The 22,489-nt window shown below is 40.8% G+C and overlaps 1 protein-coding gene across 1 annotated transcript; it reads left to right on the top strand.

Moving 5' to 3' along the window:
* Nucleotides 1-8,619: 8,619 nt before the first annotated feature.
* Nucleotides 8,620-18,211, top strand: LOC117458055 (potassium channel subfamily K member 4). Its single transcript, XM_034098292.1, has 6 exons — nucleotides 8,620-8,808; nucleotides 15,608-15,722; nucleotides 15,823-15,983; nucleotides 16,080-16,266; nucleotides 17,375-17,517; nucleotides 17,600-18,211. Exons 1-6 carry the CDS (start codon nucleotides 8,620-8,622, stop codon nucleotides 18,209-18,211), a joined length of 1,407 nt encoding a protein of 468 aa, XP_033954183.1.
* Nucleotides 18,212-22,489: the final 4,278 nt, after the last annotated feature.

Genomic DNA, 22,489 nt, shown 5'->3' with positions numbered 1-22,489 from the left:
TATTTTAAAACAGCATCGATCTTCTCTGTGTATGTCACATGAAATCAATCCCCTTTGAGTTCCTGTAAATTGTATCGTTGCTGACTCCTCTTGTTCAAAGGGTGTGTCAAACATTCCAACCAATCAGATTTGAGATGATGATCAGCTGATCGACAGAGCAACATAGAGCAAGGTGTTCAAGTGCGTCACTTTCAAAACATGTTCACTTCCTAAAGGGCTCTGGATGTGGATAATAAATATGTGAAAACTTTTACTCGACAGAGGAAAATGACAATCTCTCTTCTGGTTAAACTTGCTCACTGAATGCTTGAAATAAAAAACAATATCTAAATACAAAGATGCTAACATTGGTTCATAATGGCATTGGATATGTTTTACCTATACAGTATAAAGCGTACATTATTGCTCATTCATATTTGAAGTCTGACTGAAATTGAGTTTCCCAAATGAACTCTTGTTTGACTCGCGTGCATACTAAGTTAAGCAAACGGAAGAAGTTATTTGATATTTTGCTTGAGTAAAAGTATCAATACTACATTCTTAAAATACTCTACAAGTAAAGGTCCCGCATTCAAATGTTATTCAAGTAAAAGTACAAAACTATTGGCATCAAAATATACATCAAGTACAAAAACTCAGAGTACTCATTAAGCAGTACGGCCCGTTCCTGAACCATGTAATCGTAATTGTTGATTTGTTCATGTCAATGTTGTCTGGAAGAGGATTAGGGCCACATGTGAACATTTGTCTGAGATATGATCAACAGTTAAACTTAAGTACAGTACTTGAGTAAATAAGTTACATAAATTAGAATAAGCCCTTTCGATACACATAGGGAGCAGTCCTCTTCCATAGAGTCCGCCATGAGGCATCGCCATGTTTCTATAACAGCCCAAAATGGACAAACCAAACTCTGGATGAAGGCCCTCTAAGATTTCCAACTCACTTAGAAAGGGATGAGTGAGCGGAGGGGTTTCAGTTGGTTTGATTTGCAACCTCACTGCTAGGTACCGCCCACTAAAACCCTCATATTGGCCCTTAAACAGGTAGTTGGAGGTAGACAGCTGAACATCCAACCCTCATAACTCAGTCATATCAGCCTCACCATGGACTGCCACAGCTGTGAAATCTTCTCAAAATCAGACGTCTCTTTTGTTAAGGGCTGTTGATGAACAAACAGCACAGAGCTCTTCAGACCCCTTCTTCTGAATTTCAGTAATATAGTTAGGTATCATTTGTTTGATGGGACTTCTATTATCTATACCCTCTTTCAGCTGTCCAAAAAAAAATATAAGAATATACTGGTGGCTGCCAGGAACGTCAGCAGAGCCTCCTGGATGTAGATGGAAAAGAGTACCAAGAGCATTAAATCAGGCTTTATTGGACGAGCTGAATTATTGTTCACAGTCAGTGCTAAGTCTAGACATTAACCATATATGTCCAACAAACACACAGTCACTGAGTAATAATCAGTTATTTCCACTCTGGATTAGGAACATTTTAATAGAAAGAGATGTCCAGGACAGTTTGACTGATTTAGTTGGAATGCTGATACAGCAAGGGAATCGATAGCTATTACTTTTATCATTCATAACTTTCATAATTCCAGGGATACATCCCATAATTCATCACATTTTTAACATGGAAGTCAATGGAGAGACTCTTCAGACTTCAACAATCTTCATGCAACTTCAACTGCTAACTGCTCCTTCTTCAACTGCTAACTGCTCCTTCATACTTTCACTCAGAAACCTCATTTCAACTTTAAAATGTTACAAATCTTTCTGCCATTATTCGTGTAACACAACTTTTAAATCTGATTCTTACTTTTAGAGATATTAAACATTGTTCAGACCTTGGTAAAGAGGCCTTCTTCAGATTTTAGAGTGCGTGATGTCACAGCTAGAGTGGAGGACAGATTTAATTTTGCCTTCATATTTTCTTTTAAACCTGCCATAATTCCCAAACCCTACATTCCTGAGACATAATTTTTCATGAGAAACGTAGGAAAACATCTCGTAGCTTGAAAGATAAAAAAAAGATTAAGCATAATAATTCAACAAAATGCCTCTTGAGGGCATGAAGTGACAACAACTTTCAACATGTCTCCATTCAAACCCATTGTAAGTTCAGCCTCACCTTTCCCCACCACAGCAGCCGCACACCTTTAGTTAATCTGCCAAAAAGGCCACATTATTAACCCGAAAGTACACACAAATTACACTTCAGATGCTCAATTTCCTTGACATGCTTCAGGCTTTGAAATTTCACCGATATCTGTTATGGTTCTTCAACAAAACGTTCACATGTAACAGGTTTATCTCTCATTCAGAACAATAAAAATGCTCTCCTCTCACTGATCAGTGATCACCATGGAAACCTTTGATCTCTGGACACGTCGTTAGCTCAATTATAAACACCTGTGTCATGGAACACGATGATATCATAACTCCAATTGACATAATTAGAGCAGCAAACTAATGACGTGGTCACTGGAGTTTAACAGACTGTCTCAGTCTATTCTTTTCCGTCTGATGGAGACTTCATACTGACTTCAATATGTTCCACATATTTTAGACATTATTGGTGACGTATGCTTTTAGTTCTAAAGTTTTAAGTTCAAATATTCTGCTGCTTTTTAATGCATTTAGACTTTTATTTTATTGTTCTTATTTCACATTCAAGTCCCCTCTATTCATGAACCCTTTAAAGTACTCAGCCACACCATTTATATACCAGGTATATACTGTTGCTATGTGAGTTAATCTTTCAAATACAAGGTTGCTTGTTTGATTCAAGCTCTTGTAGTCAATATGTCAAGGTATTTATCCCTAACATTTGATCAGCTAACTAATGACACACACTCAGAGGATCTTTATAAACGTTTTAAGTATTGCACATCTTTAAACATGACTCTTATAAATCACTTTTAAAACCAGCGATGCACTACAGTGTCAGCTTTTCTAAAATAGAAACTTCAATGTTCACATCTTTCAAAATGATTCTACTTTTCAATGACCTACAAATAATCCTAATAATAATCCCATTTTCAATCTTCCAACTGTTCATATCTTTTGGTCAATTAACAAACCTGTTGCAAATGTGTTGTTCAACAAATTTGAGCCTTTGCCACATGTATTTGATCACCATGGAAACATTTGATCTCAGGACACATCGTTAGCTCAAATATAAACACCTGTGTCATGGAACACGATGATGTCATAACTCCAACTGACATGCTCAGAGCAGCAGACTTCAGATAATGGTTAATGGTCCTGCCCTCGACAGCTCTACGTCAATGATGGGGTGTCATCATATACCGTTTCCATGGAAACGCATCCCTCACCATAAAACACGATGTCGCTGTAACTCCAATGGACATGGTCCGATCGTCCCCCAAACTTCGCTTGTATATCACCGGTCCATGCCTCAACAGCTTTACGCCAAATCTGAGATCTCACCATAGGCTGTTGCCATGGAAACGCATCCCTCGCCATAAAACACGATGTCGCTGTAGCTCCAATGGACACGGTCCGGTCATCCCACAATCTTCACCTGTATAGCACCTCTCCATGCCTCAACAGCTCTACGTCAAATCTGACATCTCACCATATGCCGTTTCCCTCGCCATAAAACACGATGTTGTCGTAATGCCTATGAAAAGGGTCAAAACAGCACCACACTTCAGATAATGGTTGACGGTCAAGCCCTCAACAGCTTTACGTCAATTATGGGGTTTCATCATATGCATCCCTCGCCATAAAAGACGATGTCGTTATACATTAACTCCTATTAAAATGTTCAAAATGTGCTCAAACTTCACATGTGTGCTAACAGTCCAGCCTTGAAGACATCTACGGGACAGTTTTGAGATTTCTTCAAATGTCGTTGCCATGGCAACACAATGCTCGCCATGAAACACGGTTTTCTCATAACTTGCTCCAAATGGCCCAAAACTCCACAGGTTTGGTAACGATGCAGCCATCAACTCACCTAAGCGTATTATGGGATGTCATCAAATGCCGTTGGCATGGCGACAGATCATTCACCATCAAGTTAGTTCAAAAGTTTGCAGTTCAAATATTCTGCTGCTTTTCCAAGCCTTTTTACTTTCTTTTCTTCTCTCATCACACATTCAAGCCCCCAGTGTTCATATATCATTTCAATCTAAATTCTTCACTTTCTTCTTACACATTACATTTCAGCATAGCATAAAGCATTCCCACTAGCAATTTCTTCAGGAATTGCATTCTCTAGTTATGGATTGATCCCCATCTCCTCAACTCCTCCCCAGCAGCCTTAGAAAAAGACTCCTCACATCCTTTGTGGTCGGCGCAACCACATTGATTCTGTCAGAAGGCAACCTGATGTTTTCTCAAGTAACAAGCCTCATGCCCCCAAATTAGCTTAGAGATGATATGCATTCACAAGGTGAGGCGGCAAGCTGCTCAGCTGGTTTGCGTTTTCCTTAGAATTGCTTTTTAATCTGAGTTATATTTTTATCTCCATAGACAAGCCTGACTGAGCAACACGGTCACAGCTGGGGTCTTCAGCACCTTAGCTTTATATTGTTAGTTTTCTTCTGTCTATTTGTCTTATTTTAATATATTTATTTACATTTTTACCTCTTACAAATGTAATTTGTTAATGTCAGGTCTGTGAGGCAATTTAGCTATTTAAATCAATGCACATTAAGACATATTAACGTCTTATATTTGTGTGTAATATCTGTGTATATATAAAACATCTTTCCTTGACACTTGAGAACATCTGTTACCATAGCGCCAAGAAATAAAATTGGCTAATGGTATGCTGCTATGGTTCAGCAACATATGAAAATCCCTGTAACCGTACGCTGCTTTTTTCAATAGCTTCTATGTCATGTGACCCTCCAAATCAACGCAGCTTTCTATTGTTTGTGTATGGTGCTGAATCATAGTGTCATATGTCATACTAGCCACTTTTCAATCTCAGCATCACTCTCTTTGTGTTCAACAAAATATGTAAAGAAGATTAGCAACAAACATTTGTATTCATAACCATCAGATAATGTTAGCATGCTTACACACTAAGCTAAGTTGGTTCACATGCTTTGCAGTATGCCTCCACATGTGCACCTGTTAGCATGCAGATACTAGCATTTAGCTCAAAGCTTTGTTATTATATGTTAAGACAATAATTATTTGGTCATTTTAATGATCATTTAATTCCTTGTTCATAGAACAACCTTTACTGAATGTGTGATGGAGGGTTACACACATGCAGAGTTAATTGTTTTCAGCTATTTTCTTCATTTATGAATCATACCTTTTTTTCCTTCTTTATATTCAATTCAAACCGCTTTATTAGCATGACCATAATTATATACAGCAACATCCATAGAAAAATACCCATTCGAAACAAACTGGTAAATTCTGAGCATAAGCAAGAACAACATGTTTTCTTTATTTCTGTTAAGCAACACAAGGAAGGAAAATGCAGTCAACTCATATATTCTTATTATTTGACAACAAAAATGATGCAACCCTTACTACAGCATAAAAAGGCTGACTATAAAATAACACAAAATAGAAACCCAGGGATAATCTTTTTATTGATCTATTCTAGACAGTCGTAATTTATCTAATGACAAGATTGAAACCAGAAACATCCTGACCGGCATGTAATTTGTGATATATGAGAGGAACATGTGAGAATTTACTACAGTGTCCTGGATCTGCCTGAGACACCTTATCCCCACCCCTGTACACACACACACACACACACACACACACACACACACACACACACACACACACACACACACACACACACACACACACACACACACACACACACACACACACACACACACACACACACACACACACACACACACACACACACACACACACACACACACACACACACACACACACACACACACACTCGCACACACACTGAGAGAAATACAGCAGCAGCAGTTGTGTGGAGCAGACTGTGTAGAAGATGGGATATTAAAGCAGAGTGGGCTGAGCTGGCTTCCCCCTGCAGAGTCGACAGTGTACCACCAATCGGCTCTGAATACATCTCAAACATTGATGCTTTGTAAGTATTGTTATGACTATAGCCACTGAACTTCATTACACACATTCAATTCGACACTAATTCAATCAATCAATCAATCAATCAATCAATCAATCAATCAATCAATCAATGTTTATTTATATAGCCCAATATCACAAATGTTACATTTGTCTCAGTGGTCTTCACAGTGTGTACAGAATATCAGTATGACAATACGACACCCTCTGTCCTTAGACCCTCACATCGTACAAGGAAAAACTTCCAGAGAAAACCCAGTTTAAAGGGAAAAATGGGAGAAACCTCAGGGAGAGCAACAGAGCAGGGATCCCTCTCCCAGGACGGACAGACGTGCAATAGATGCCGTGTGTAAATTGAAAAGATAATACATTTGCAACATAGGTAGTCCAAATGTTTGGAAATGCATGTGTGTATAATAGGAAGATGAATCCACGAGGATATCCATCCAGGACCTATTCACAGAAGGAACTGTGGAATATGCATAATTCTGCTTACAAAATGAAGCAAATAAAACTGCCTTATCCCTTTGTATCATCATATCTTTATGATCTATATTCCTTATGTCTTTATATCATCAAATATTTACCTAAACAAGCTGATCTAACTGGAGTCAGTAGTCATCTCCAGCTCTATTCATGTGTCTCTCTCTTTAATTCACTCTCACATTCTCCATATCAAGTGAGTTTGACTGACTATCTTTTGCTCTCTTGTGTGCTCAGCAACAACCACTCTCCTCACTGCCACACACACACACACACACACACACACACACACACACACACACACACACACACACACACACACACGCCACACACACACGCACACACGCACGCACGCACGCACGCACGCACGCACTGCACGCACACACACACACAAACCTGCGTGTATGAGGCTGCCAACCTCCTGAAACACTATGCATGAGGAGACCGGTACTCTGGATTCTTCTGTTCCTTCATTTTGAGGTAAGCACACTCCTAGCTGGACTGTATAGCGCGTTGGTCAGTATTTTACATTTGATGATCAAGTACCCTAAGTGGTAGTAAAGAGGTATGCAGCAGTCGGACCAGCACTGTTGGCACTTAATGCAAGCCGTATTAGTATTTCCTCTGGTCTAGTGTGGTAAAAACTGTCTGGTGTTGCAGTCTGAGGTATGCAGCAGATACCATGCTGTTGATACTTGATTTGCTTCTTGATATGTTTTAGATATACAGCCCAGAATTTGCTGCAATATGTGTTTGATGTATAAAAAAGTAGATTAATGTGTTTAAGGAATAACAGATGGACAGAAATGTGTTGTTGTTTTTCTTTTCTTTTTCTTGGTTATTTTACATGCAGTAAATACAAGTACCAGGCATTTAGAGTTTACATACACTGCTACATTTTGGCTGTGTTCAATTTGGTCAGTGGACAGTCTCCTGTATTCCCAGCAGCTGTAAAACTGTTTGGAAAGAAGTGTACATTTAGCTGTCACCGTGGGACAGCTTATTGCCTTGATTTTGGATCAAGATCAACAGATCTGCTGACTCAAGAGCTGCACCCACTGAATTTAGGGAGAGGAGAATTCGTTTTTCTTGTTTCTTGTTTTAATTCTAGCTTGCAGTCTAGTGATGAAGTGGCACGCTCCTGATCCAAATGATGAAGATCTTTCACTACGATATTCAGGGAAAGGGAGTGTTGAATACGTCTAGTTTCTCAACTCTTTGACAAAGTATCAGAGTTCAGAGCCTTGAATCTCTAGTTTCAGTTTTATATGAGAATGCTTTCTTGGTTTGAGCTGACAATGACCATCATCATCGCATCACACTGGGTTTAACGGCTGTACATCAAAAACGTCCTCACCTCTAACATTTACCTCTGAAGTTCATTATCTGCTGTTTTTGGAGGGACCTGCACTTCAACTTAATTATTGATTCAATGCTTATATGTGTCACCTAAAGGATTCACACACTATACGTGTAACCCTGAGTGACACAGCCATGCCTGAGAAATTAACTTGTTGTTGCCTGTCATTAAGGATTGTCTAACAACATTTGTTCTTCTTAATCAAATAAGTGTCCGTTCTTCGATCTAGTGTCCCCTCCTTCAGAGTGTGAGGTGGACGGACTCCCCAGTGGTTACGGATCCAGGGACTCCATCTTCAGACCTGGAGCAGAGAAGGATTGGAAAGGACGAAGGCGTGGGCAACTAAGGCGGATTGACAGGTAAGCTCAGCCATTATGAGTGCTTCTTTATGTGCATTCATGACTGAGCCACTTGTGCAGTCGAAGTGGTCAAAGTGTTGGTGGACTGGTGTTTCATCTGCTGTTACATTTACTCAGTGTCAGCAGTGTGGGGAAGCCATTTAATGCCTCATGTGCAGCTAATAGTTTTGCTGTCTAGTGCTGGGTTTGCTGTCAGACTGGAGTTGTGGTCAGTATGAAAACGTTGTATTCATGTGGTTGCTGATGTTTCAGCTGGGATCCAATCCATACCAGCCCCGCTGAGTCTGGGAAAGGGAAACAGCAGCCTTCATTCGGACTGGGTGGAGGTTCAACCATGCGCTGCTCCACCCTACTCGGCATCCTCACGGGGGTGGTTCTCTACTTGGTGCTGGGAGCCGTGGTGTTCCGTGCTTTAGAGACTCCACGACAAGAGGGAAAGCACAATCATCTGCAGGACACGCGCCGGGACTTCTTGTTGAACTTCACGTGCATGGGCCCAGATGACCTCCAGACCCTCATAGAGGTACAATTCAGCCCATGACACCATGTCCAGTTTAAATGTCATAAGTCTTTAACATTCATGTTGCTCCTAGTCTGTAAATGGGCATATTAGTGACACACCTCAAATACTGTTGTTTCAATATTGTGCTGCATAAAGCCTTTTGTTGGGCATGTGACCCCTTTAAATTATACAATACATGTTGGCTCAACAGAGTTGATGGCCTTGACAACATATTATTTTCTTGTAATTTATAGCAATTTAACCCAAAAAGTTAAAAGAAATTCTGTGTCTTGTGAACTTGTCTTGTAACCTTTGGGGGTCTTGACCCAGAGGTGCACAAAACCGGGCTTATTCACAGAGTTCACCAAGCAAGACCCCATTTGCCCTCTGTGCCTGAGCTGCCCCCCTAGCAGGAGAAACAAGGTGTATCTATGCTGTTGTGGTTTCGGCAATACGTGTAGCCCACCTGCTAAAGTTAGACCGCTATATCATCCAGACTTTCATTACTCAATGACAGACTTCATAGCGACTCAAATCAAGAGGCAAAGTGATGCCCTCAGTTTAGCACTTTACAGAGCATTTTTTTTTTTTAATCCTGGCGGAAATGCTTATGTTGCACTTCTTTATTTGAAGAGAAACAGGCCCTTAAAATGTCTATTACTGTCCCCTAAACACAATAGCTACTGTATAATACGTTGACAATACGTTACTTTTGTCGAAAAGGCAAAATGTCATGCCATTAATATTACAAAAATAAGCTAAACCAGAACTTTTGATGTTCTATCTTCTTTAACATCTGAAACATAAAAGGGCCTTAAACATGGCCAGCTCTCATAGGCATAAATACAGTTAAACCTAACTGTCAGGGAATAATTCTGTATACATGTTTACCTTTTGCCGCTAGCGTCAGCCGCTATCTCTTTGCCGCTAGCGTCAGCCGCTATCTCCCTTAAGGAGGGGCTGCCCAAGCATTTTGTTGTTGTTACCAGTTTATGACCGGGTAACTTCGGACAGAGATAGTTATTGTTGTGGGACACCTGGAACACATCCTTCTCGGGGTTCTTGAGTTTGCTCAGCTGTTTAGTCTATCTATTGAAGAATGTTGATTATTACACTCTGAACTAGTTAAAACCTGGAACTACAGGAGGGTTCTTCAGAATTGATGTGGCATCTCAACCGTGTGGCCAACTCGTGGCCCGTGACATGTCTTGTCAATTCTCCGGCCGAAGCTCCAAATAAACCGTCAGTGTTTGCCATCAATGCTCCAGCTCTCTTCGTGTCTCTCTGAGTCCTGTTTCCAATTGCTTCAGAAGTTTCCCCCACACTAAATGCATCACTTTTTATATTCATTGGGAACCTGTTTGACCATCCTATCATATTGAATCAGTTGTGTGGGTCCTCAGGGTGACCCTTCAGATGCGTAGAGTGTTTGATAACTGATCACTGAAGCTGTGCAGTGGCTGTAGAGCAGTACAGGGACTGTGGGCCAAAGAAACAGGTGTGGTCAGGTTGTTAATGTATGTATTGTGAACGCAATGCTGCGCAAATGTGGGTCTGACTCTGCCTCACAGAGGGTGACTGGCTGTCTACATGATGTGGCCTGCCGACATGGCCACTTTCATACAGACCATACACTAATGCCCTCGATTGGTCTCTGTGTGTCATTCAAGCTCGGGAGGGTGTGTGTATGTGTGGCGCGAGCGAGAGAAAGCGCGCGCACCGGTTACGTGTATTGTTGTTGTTACCATCTGATGCTACAGTAGCTAGCTGCGCTAACGGATATAATGAGCTGTCAACAAGGTGGGGGGAGAGTCCTCTCCAGTCAGACTGAGAGACTGATAACTACAGCTCAGGTGAGGTAGGACTCTGTTTAGATAGTTAACTTAGTCTAAGTTCTCTGTGGGTCTCAAACGGTTTGGTCACCATTTATGTAAACACATATTTCCATTTGAAGGGGGAGTGATTAGTAAAATATGCATGAATAATAAAAAAAAAAAATTGTTTAACTAGGTGAAAAAAGGTAAGATAAACTTTAAAAACTTGTTGAGAGCTAAAACTAGTCTTTGCTTCTGCCTCAAAGAGGAGCAGGGGGGAGAGGAGGGAGAGAGGTGAGGCTGATTCAGGAGCCCAGACACACTCACAACTATAAATGAACCAAAAACAAGTTTAAATGTTTTTTCATATTGGATATGGTATGTTATTGGTTATGGCCATGTACTTATGATTTTATGATTATTTAAATGTATACAGTTCTGTTTAATATGGGTGTTGTCTCTTTATTTCCCCCTCAAAGTGCACCAGATTGATGCATTTAAGTCCAACATTTAAAAAAAAAAAAATCTTACCGGGGGAGCATGCCCCCGGACCCCCCTAGAGGATTTCAGGTCCACCTCCACTTAAAATATGTTCACATGGATAGGTTCCTAAATAGATTTGCACAGCAACACCTAAATAGATTTGCACAGCAACGCTGTATATATTGACAAATAAATCCAGGAAAATGGCACAAAATAAAACTGGTAGTGGCCTGGCTGGGTGTATAATTCCCGGCCTGACTTATTGTCCCACTCCGGCCCTGGGTGTGGTCAGAGCTGCTATGTTCGAGTTTGTAGTCACTGCTAGTGCATGAAAGCTGAGTGTTACGCGCAGGGTTGGCAACCATGCTGTAATCTTGAGATGTTTATCCTTCAGCCTTTCGTTCCAGAATGAAACTTGTAAATGATGTTTTAGCAACTGACATTTGCAAAGGAAGGTTAAAGGAACTGAATGACATTACTGTACATTGCATTTAGCTGACGCTTTTATCCAAAGCGACTTACAATAAGTGCGTTCGACCAACAAGATACAAACTTGAAGAAAACAGAATCATAAGTACATCAGGTTTCATAGAGCTAATCATTTCAAGTGCTACTCAACTGGCTTTAGGTAAGCCAGTCCTTTGTTAGTATATAAGTGCTTTGTTAGAAACTCTTTGTTAGTAATTCTATTGATCGAAGTGGAGTCGAAAGAGATGAGTTTTCAGTCTGCGCTGGAAGGTGTGTAAGCTTTCTGCTGTCCTGATTTCAATGGGGAGCTCATTCCACCATTTAGGAGCCAGGATAGCAAACCCACGTGTTTTGGCTGATGGGAACTTGGGTCCCCCTCGCAGTGCGGGTGTAGCGAGCTGTTTGGCTGATGCAGAGCGGAGTGCACGTGCTGGGGTGTACAGATTAACCATGTCCTGGATGTAGGAAGGGCCAGATCCATTCGCAGCATGGTACGCAAGTACCAATGTCTTGAAGTGGATTCTAGCAGTTATCGGAAGCCAGTGGAGGGAGCGGAGGAGTGGCGTGGTGTGGGAGAATTTAGGAAGGTTGAAGACCAGACGAGCAGCTGCATTCTGGATGAGCTGCAGAGGTCGGATGGCACATGCAGGTAGACCAGCCAGGAGGGAGTTGCAGTAGTCTAGGCGTGAGATGACGAGAGCCTGGGCCAGAACCTGCGTCGCTTTCTGGGTCAGCTGGGGACGTATCCTTCCTGATGTTGTAAAGCGTGTATCTGCAGCAGCGGGTTGTAGCAGCGATGTTTGCAGTGAAGGACAGGTTGTTATCTAGGGTCACACCCAGATTCCTTGCAGTCTGAGTCGGGGAAATAACAGAGGTGCCGATGTTGATTGTCAGGTCAAGAGTGGGACAATCTTTTCCCGGAAGGAAAAGCAGTTCAGTCTTGTCAAGGTTGAGCTTGAGGTGGTGAGTAGACATCCACTGAGAGATGTTCGCTAGACAAGCAGAGATGCATGACGGAAGTTAAGCAGGCCAAAGCAGGCCAAAGCAGGCCAATACCTTATTTATACAAAGATGATAAGAGATCTGAGGTACTCTAAACAGGCAACGTCTTTCATGGTTCATAAGTAATATTGATTTGATGATTATTTTGAAACCTCTTAATCTTCAAAAGGTCTTTAAACAAGGGTTGGTTAAAATATATGGAAGTTTACCAACCATTTTTAAAATAATTTAAAAAAAACTAGCTTAAAAACAAGTCAAGTTATATTCCTTAAGTAACCATTTTAACGTTAGCTTGACTAGGCTTCATATGCTACCTACCTAGAAGGCTAACAAGCTTGTGATTCTAGATTATTATTCAGTATCAAAGTGGAGAGCCTGTGTTAGCATTATTAGCTACCTCCTTTTGGCGAGAACGACAACAGGGAAACACACTGTATTTTTGTTCCTTGCAGTGTTGTGTCTCTCATTTTGATTCAGAACACTGCAGAGGTAAATCTGAATGAAGAAGCTATTGCTAGGAGCTTATCAATATACACTGAACAAAAATATAATTGCAACACTTTTGTTTTTGCTCCCATTTTTCATGAGATGAACTCAAAGATCTAAAACATTTTCTATATATACAAAATAACCATTTCTCTCAAATATTGTTCACAAATCTGAAAAAATGTGTGATAGTGAGCACTTCTCCTTTGCCGAGATAATCCATCCCACCTCACAGGTGTGGCATATCAAGATGCTGATTAGACAGCATGATTATTGCACAGGTGTGCCTTAGGCTGAATAAACTAAATAGGCCACCACAAACGTGAGCAAAAATGGGAAAATAAAATGTATTTCCCATAAAGGCTAAAAATTGTGTATTATTTCAGTTAACAAACTTTGCCATCTAATTTAAATTGAAACATATTTTTTTTAAATAAATTGTACAGTACATGTTGCTCTGGTAATCCACTGGAAACCCACCTCTCTGGTGGGATCAGGATAATCCAGTTTTTTGGGATCAAATTGATCCCAAACCTGTGTTGTCGGTTTGAACTGTTTTGAAGATTTGATCCAGATTAAAGCTTGGATTGGATTTCATGATCTGATCGGATATCAAAGTGATCCTAATCCTGTTTTTTGGTTTTGAACTCCCCAAAATCCAAATCTGATTTGATCAGATAAGGATTACAAGTTTTGAACTCCTGGGCCCAGAAGACTACGCAGCGGCAGAAGCTGACACGCACATTGGTTAACCTCTTATTTTTGCCTTTGACCCTGAATTCTAAAAACAGTTTTTTACTGCTGACTTAGAAGGAAGATCTGGTTCTGAAAACCATGTTGCCACCTAGAGATATGTCGGCCTTAAACCTGCAATTATTATGCTTATTTGGGGTTTTCTAACTAGGGATGTCCCGATCACCTTTTTTTGCTCCCGATCCGATCCCGATCATTTGATTTTGACAATCTGCCGATAATTTTAAACCAAAACTAAGTCCTCAGGATGACTTTAAGACGTGGACATGGTCATTTTTGTTTTGTAACATTAAATAAATTAAAAAAAAATTATAAAAAAAAAAAAAATCCCGATCCTCGATTTTTTGAAAATCACGTGATCGGCTCCGATCCCCGATCACGTGATCGGATCGGGACATCTCTATTTCTAACCAATCAGAGCAGACTGGGCTCTGGTTTCAGACCAAGGGTGAAAAGAGGTGCTGCAGTATGAGAGAAAGTTAAATAGCAACTTTATCATACTCAGATATCAATTCTGAGTTAACAAATGTCTTCACCTACCAACTGACACAAAACAGATAATTATATGGAGAATTAGATTATCTGTGGTGGCAGGGGTTCGATACACTCGGGACAGAATGAAGCCGTCACAGTTGTTCATCACCAGTCACTTCTTTGCCACTGACTGCCTGCAGCTGATGCCATGACAATGCATTTTTACAGCATTTCCAACATAACTGCCCCAGATAATTGGATAATAAAAATATACTACTTGTGTGTGTGTCTTTGAATCTTGTGTAACATTTATGACACCCAGGTCTATTATTCATTCTAAACATACTTACAATGCATTATATTCTATATTTAATCACTTGCGATGTATCATTATACCTAAATATTGATGGTCACTCATTGGTATTCTTTTTGCAAGGACCCGCTTGGACTATTGCAATGGTGTCCTGTTCGGGGTTCCCAACAAAACCCTGGACAGGCTCCAGTATGTCCAAAACTGTGCAGCTCGGGTCCTCACACACACAAAGCCCTGGCAGCACATCACTCCCACCCTCATCCACCTCCACTGGTTGCCGGTCAAGTTCCGCATAAACTATAAAGTCCTCCTCCTGACCTACAAGTCCCTCCATGCCCTTGCCCCCCAGTACCTATCGGACATCCTTCACCCGCATGCCCCACCCCGGAACCTGCGGTCTTCAGACTCTGGCCTGCTCACCACCCCCCGCACCAAACTGAGAACCTTCGGGGACAGAGCCTTCAGTGTGGCAGCCCCCACCCTCTGGAACGCTCTCCCTGCGGAGATTCGCAACATCCCCACACTGGACGCCTTCAAAAGGGCCCTCAAGTCCCATCTGTTCATCAAGGCTTTCGGCCCTTAAATCGATCTGTTGTTTTGTCTGTCTGACCTTTGTTTTGTTTTGTTTTGTGTGTGCTCGCCCCAATTCCTGTAAAGCGACCTTGGGTCCCTTGAAAGGCGCTATAGAAATCCCAGTTATTATTATTATTATTAAGGAGACTATTTATTTAACAGCACTTTGAATACAGTGTGTGTACACTAAAAGCGTCTTTGAGCATTAGGAAAAGTGCTATAAAAATCCCATGTATTATGTTTATTATTATTATATAATTATGCAGTGCTATAAGCAGATTTTAACATATTATGTATACATGTTTGATGGTCTGTATGATGCATTATTTACAAAGCTGTCATGGAAAATGTTCCCAAAAAGTCCGAAATTATGTGTTTCTATGGTTTTGCTTTTTTAATGATCTGATTAAATAAAAATGACTGAACTCTTCTTTTCTCCACCATCCCATCACAGGAAGTAGTGGAGGCCGTTGGTGCTGGAGTGGATCCCAGCAGCAACTTCACCTTCGTCAGCCAATGGGATCTGGCCAGTGCCTTCTTCTTCTCAGGAACCATCATCACAACCATCGGTGGGTGTTCAATAGGAGCATTTAGATACAATTGAGTTCATATTCAATGGGATCAATTCAACGTATCTTAATCTTCCACCTTTGACCCTCGCATGTTCAGGTTTTGGAAACATCTCCCCCAAGACAGAAGGAGGGCAGCTGTTTTGCATTTTCTACGCCCTGGTGGGAATCCCGTTGTTCGGTATCCTGCTCGTTGGAGTCGGAGACCATCTGGGTACTGGGTTGAGGAAAGCTGTTGGCAAAATAGAGACTCTCTTACGGGTCAGACCCTCAACAGAGCTTTCAATGTCTAATTTGCTTGCACTGCATACTCTCCTTTACTCGCCTCATCCTATTTATTTATTACCCTGCTGATAGAAATGGCGAGTTAGCCCGACCTTCGTACGAGTGATCTCTGCCGTCCTGTCCATCCTGCTGGGCTGCCTGCTCTTCATGGCTTTGCCTATATTCGTTTTCCAAGAGGTTGAGCATTGGACTCTTCTTGAGTCGGCCTACTTTGTGGTAATCACCCTGACGACGGTGGGGTTCGGAGATTATGTTGCAGGTATACGACCACACACGTGTTTAATAGTACGCTAACAGTATTACAATAGTATATCAATATTGCAATGTGGAAATGAGATATCTTTTTTACTCAAAAGCAGCTAACACATTTCACAGAATAGTTTCTTTCACAAAGGGAAATGTACACTGTTACGGAAAAGTGACAGTGCAGATTAAGGGCCAAATAAAATGCGAGATAATCATATTAAATAAAGAAGCAAGCTCATCTTAATAAAAGCAAATCAAATTAGGTCACATCCATGCTAAACAAATGTATAAATAGGTAGCAGCATTATAAAAGTAGCAATATGTAACAAAACATTGTAAAGAAAGTATATATTGCACATAGTAGTATACTGTCTTAAGTAGTCAAGTAGCAGCCAGTGAAAATAATAATGTATTGCAAAATAAATGGGTATATTGCTCATTATTTTGATATTGCACAACATTATGTATACTGGCCATATGATTTTAAAGCAAATATACAATACCTTTTATGGTAATGAAGCTGTCAAATGTGAGCAAAAAGTAGGGAATTGTTGAGCTGACTTTTTTTCTGGATTCTAAATCTCTAAATCTGTCCTTTCCCTTTCTTAAAGAGGCTAGGTTTTATGTTTGCCCTGAGGTCACGTCAGAGCAGAACTTGAGCTGACCAGAGGGCCTAACCCTCTGTTAGGGGCATCAAAGTGTCTATAATCTATACAAAAAACGACATTCCTACAATCACTGTCTTGTCACCACTGGACACACTTTAATACACAGATCAATATGAATGTATTAGTGACATTGCCATGTTTGTGAAAATGCATTTCAAGTGAAAATGTGTTTTAAATCTGACTTTACATATTTTAGCTTTTTCATTGAATTCATCGACCTGTAGATGAGAAGACTTTATTAGCCATCTGTAAATGCATCAGTGTCAGTTGTAATGCATTAAGTTCACTTAGCACAGACCATTTTCATTTCCCTCATAAATTATTCAGGGCTGTGTGTGGGAATTAATTATTGATGATCTAATATGCTATATAGTGTCTCTTTTGTTAAATGTTTATTTACTTGGACGGATGAATATGTTGCGTTTACACACTGTATACTGTGTCTTCTTAAAGGGGATTCTGCAAATGGGGGAAGTGAGCACTGGTACAAGCCTTTGGTGTGGTTCTGGATCTTGCTGGGCCTGGCCTACTTTGCCTCTATCCTGTCTATGATTGGTAACTGGCTTCGAGTTCTATCTAAGAAGACCAGAGCTGAGGTACTCCCCATTCTCATGTCTGTTTTTTATCACATCTCGCCCAGATTCCTTTCAATAATCTCTGTTTATATCCTCTTCTCAGATGGAAGAGCTTCGAGCCCACGCAACAGACTGGACTCAAAATATCCAGAACATGTCGGTGGACTTTCGCATTGCAGGGAAAATCGATGACCCCTTCAAACGGCGTCGACGAAAGCGCCACCACGGCCCTCGCGTCCATGGTCACAGTGTGTCAGCTAACGGGGGCCCCGATGGCAAAGAGGAGCAGCGTGAGAGTCACACAGAGTCTGAGTCTTACTCTTCCTCCTCTTCCTGCTCTAATGAATCAGGGTCTGAATCAGAGTCAGACTCCCAGGCCACTCAGACGGAGCGAGTGCCCGGAGAAAAAACTGCAGCAGAGCCTAAAGAGGAGACGACTCTTCCAGATCCAAACCTGTCTCAGCCTCTGGACTACTTTGGGGAGAACCTGGCCTTCATCGATGAGTCTTCAGATGCCCAGAGTGGGAAACTACACTTAGATCCTCTGATTGATACTTCACAACCAAACTCTGCACGCCATCGTCCGGCCAGGAGGAGACGCCAAAGAAGACCTGTTCCCCCGAGAAGCCCCAAAATCAACCGCTCCTCAAACCCTGACAAGAAAGAACCCAATGGAAAACCAGTTCCAGCTGTGCCAGTAAAGCCTCAGGATTGAAGCTGATAACAGGTGCTCACACAAGTATCACCCTGAGACATATGAGAGTAATTCTCAACGTATCAATTAATGTGTATATGTACTGCTTACTTACAGACACTAAACATTTAAATGCTGCAGATGCCTTAGCCACTTGTGGTTTACTTTTAATGCATGCAAGTGTGTGTATGCCTCAATCAGAGATGATGATTTGTATGCCAAAGTTCCCATTACTTTCTGAGGAGTGACTGCTCTCTACTGGGCCAAAACAGAAATGCACTTCTACCCCTCTCCACACGAGGGTTCCCGCCTTCTACTAATCCAGAAACAAGAAAGAGAGATAGGTAGTGAGAAGTGTCCACAGCGGTGTGGAGCTCCAGGTTGCTTTGGTCTGAGACAATAACACTTTAATCCTGCCAATCATTAAACGGGTACTCAAACAGGCTCTTGAACATTTTTGGTATGTAACAACTTTTTTTTATTCAGTGTATACCATAATATTAGCATTCTGATGGCCATTAATCCTATACTGAACTGCATATGTAATAAAGATGTGTTTACATAAAAGAGGCTTTGTGTGTTATATGCATGTTCAGGGTGTAAATCTTTCGGTATCTCCCAAACCGGTGGTCACACACAAGTCATGGTGTATAAAAACAATTCCATTCAAAATACATTATCATTTCATCCAATAGGGCTAATTTTAAGATCTACTCCAGTCTTCTGTGCAGTCATACTAGCGATTTGGAAAATTCTGGCAAGAAAGCAGATTACTTGAGAGTTTTTCAATTTCGTCATTTATTTATTTTTAAAAATAGAAATGCAACCCTTAGAAAAAAGGTGACATTTTTTCATGCTTAACTCGCACAAATAAACACATTGTTCTAAAAAGGTTTTCAGCGTTTCTCAATTCTCAGTGACTTACAAAATAATGATACTAATGGTGTGTGGGTCCCTGCCATCAATAGACATATCTAGCGTATTTTGTAGGAAAGATAAACGACTTTGGGGAGTTCTGGATCAATTCAAAATGGTAGGAATCTTGATTCTTACATGAATCAATGTCCCCTCCCCCTCAATGTTTGGCATAGCATAACTCAGTTTCAGCCCATAAGCTTCTCTAGGAATCATGATGTTAACTGAACAAACATCATCTTTTATCCCGTATGTCGGGTCAACATGTCAAACAGGGATTGAGCATAGTAAGGTGCATTAGGGGGTGCTTAATCACAGTGAGGGTTTTAAATCTTTCTCCAGAGATCAAACACACATCAAGCAAACACAGAAAACACCAATCTGGCTACAAGGTGTTCTCAGTGCGCCAGCAGCTACAGTGCCGCTATATGAGGATCATAGGTATGGACTGGAACATGCTATCAGGTTTCATAGATGATTCAATAACTCATGTCAAATGTTCCTGGAGGTTTTATGGTCTGTGCTGGCGAAAAGGTGCTGCTCACAGAGTCTGTCAGAGTCTGTCAGTCGCCTCCTTTTATAGGTGATAGGCTGCAGCGATTATGGTGGTTCCAATCACCAGATTGATACGGTGGCCGACACTTCCATTAGGAGAAACACACTGCAATTTGAAAAACAATGTAAACAAAAAAACACAAACATTTTCACCAAATTGACAACACTTTATAATAACCCAACGTCTACACGCTGCTGGGTGTTTTGAGCTTCTTCTATCATTTTTATTTGTATTTGCGGAATTTTGTATTTGCAGTGTTTCATTATGCATCACTTCTAGGAAACGCTGCGCATGTTTTGGCAAGTTGGTGTTTTGTTGTGAACATGCAGCATGTGGCTCTGAATCTTTGAATCTTGAATCTTTGAATTTGAGGTGTGCATTGCAGCATGTTTGCACGTGTCGGCCATCGTAGTTTCCACCAACAAATCACCTTGTTTGGCTAAATATGAAGAAGAATAGCTTTTCTCAAAGACAGAAGTCTTCAGCCATGCTTTCCCTGATGATGGCGCTAGAGGGAAAATCAGAGATTAACAAAGTCATTCAAATTCATCCTCTAATCACAATGAACGAAATATAAAGACAATCCATTAAAAGGTTGCTTAGATAGTTCAGACAGAAGTGATGTCTGGCCGTGACCGGTATATCCCTAGAGAAACCCCAAACACCAGAATCAATGCTAGGCTTTAAAGTCATTCTAAACAATTAAAGTTGTTTCTCAATAAAGTTGAGCTTTTCTCAGGGTTTTGTCCGTAGTCCGAAATGCAGGCCTTACTTTGTGCACGGATAAAGAGGCGAGAATGTAGTCATGTGGAGGCAGGTCTTACACATGGTACAGGAATTGAAAGGCATGCATAAAGCACGGTATTGCAGATGTCCTGTATACATGCCCTTCAAATTGTCAATATGGCCCTTTTAGTATGTGCTGTCGGTCCTCAGTTGATCCATGTAAGTGATACGCTGCTGGAAACACTACCTTGGTAGAGGACAAACATGGTGCAGTGTCCGCAGTTCTTTTGTTGTCTGTATTTTCTATTAAAGAAAAGCTGCTGTTCCTCCGTGTCACAAAATATCAGATTCATAAAATTTAAGTTGATACTAATTTGAATAAAAACCCATCCATTCTGGGTAAATGGATGCAATGGATGTCTTTGAACACAACCAGCAGATGGCATACACTGACACGTTTCCCTCTCTATGACAGAACAAGTCTAACTTATACTTCCATACATAGTTGTCTTACGTTGTTCTTTAGTGACCTTCTTGATGATTTGAGATGAAACAAATTGCTCACTTTTTTTTGACAAGTGAGCAAAATTCTATGGCGAGTGAGCAAAGTGTTTTTAAAGGAGACCAGTCATCTGCCCTTTAGAAATCTGACACTTTACTGCAAGATATGTAAAAAAGAGTAAAGGCAGTGCTCTGGCATTGCAATCAGGAAGTCAGCAGGCAGTGATGATGTGCTGTGGCAGTGGGTGACCTTTCAGTGGAGGACAACCACTCACTCAGCTGCTGGAACGTCATCAATGCCGCTGCTGCAGATCACTGTGCAGCCACTAGTTGGCAAATAACTGTGTCATAGTGTGTGTAGAGCTCATAAAGAACATGCATGCAGTTAAAGGGAAAATCCCCTCTATCTAGAATCCCAATAAGCTATTTCTGCAGTATACCACACTCCAGATTTGCACAAGTGTGTCTTTCAGCTGTCGTAGAACAACTGCAGTTATCATGTCTATTAAATACAAATCAATAATGGGGAAATTGTCTAATTCAAGAGCTTTATGCTGTCATGAAATGTGTCATTTTTCACTCAATTAAGTATGGTATTATCAAGTATGGGTCGTTAAGATATCAGATTTAAGCCACTTGATTACTGTGGCAACATATTTATTTTTGCTATCAGTAATTCCTCTTTAGCTCTGTTTAAATTGTGCAAATTGTCTCTTTTTTGACAAATGAAATACATTTAAAATAAGAGTGCAGGTACTTTAACTGTAAAACAAAAAACAGTTACACCTATGGATAGTGATATTTAAGAATATGTCATTTTATAAATCTCCCAGTTATCATAAAAACCAGTATATCACAACATCTCGATTATCAATCCAAGATGCTCTGATCTCCAATTTAGTGAAACAACTGTCAAATGCCCATTTTTCGGTGAATGTTTAAACTTAATATAAATGCAATTTGGATATGTTAACTCTGACATAGAGCCTTCTTATTGCACCAGGATAAGCTGAGAGATAATAATAATAATAGATAATTCCTGAGAGAAATGCTGTTATATCCTACACACCACCCCCCTTTTAGTCTACTATGCTAATGCTGATCAAGGTGTTCGTTTTAGTAGTAAAGGTGGAGGCACTTATGTTATCCATGAGTCACTGATGCCGTGCCAGATGCTATTTGTGTATCACAAACAATGGCGTCTTGGTATTTATGAAGCCTATCAGCTGACACCTGTCTAAGGTCAGGACCTCCTGTAAGAAGCACCCTGGGGACCCCAGCTGTCTTTCACAGTATGTTTCTAATGTGCCCAGCTTGAATACATATATCCACTGCCTTTCCCACTCACTGTCCTGAGGAAGTCCGAGTAAGTCCTGTCATAATGCACTAAATCTCCAACAAACCAAATTGGACAAGCTTTTGAGTGAATCTAATGAATATGGCCGGTTTACCTCTAACAGGATGATAATGCAGACTCTGCACCAGTATGATGCAGCTCCGCAGAATTGCAGTGTCTGCAGCAGAGACTCAATGACCTTGCTTCAAGGTCGCAATGACACTGCCGTCAGTTTTTCCTCTCGTGCGCGCACCACGTAATAAAA

The sequence above is a fragment of the Pseudochaenichthys georgianus genome, chromosome 14 (assembly GCF_902827115.2).
Source record: "Pseudochaenichthys georgianus chromosome 14, fPseGeo1.2, whole genome shotgun sequence".
Taxonomy (NCBI): Eukaryota; Metazoa; Chordata; class Actinopteri; order Perciformes; family Channichthyidae; genus Pseudochaenichthys; species Pseudochaenichthys georgianus.
The sequence above is the reverse complement of the archived record's forward strand: the minus strand, read 5'-3'. Positions and strand labels throughout refer to the sequence as shown.

Coding starts and splice junctions, on each gene's coding strand:
- LOC117458055 (XM_034098292.1), top strand. CDS start 8,620: ATGCGCTGCTCCACCCTACTCGGCATCCTCACGGGGGTGGTTCTCTAC. Junction 15,984..16,079: donor AAATAGAGACTCTCTTACGG/GTCAGACCCTCA, acceptor CCCTGCTGATAG/AAATGGCGAGTTAGCCCGAC. Junction 16,267..17,374: donor GTTCGGAGATTATGTTGCAG/GTATACGACCAC, acceptor GTCTTCTTAAAG/GGGATTCTGCAAATGGGGGA.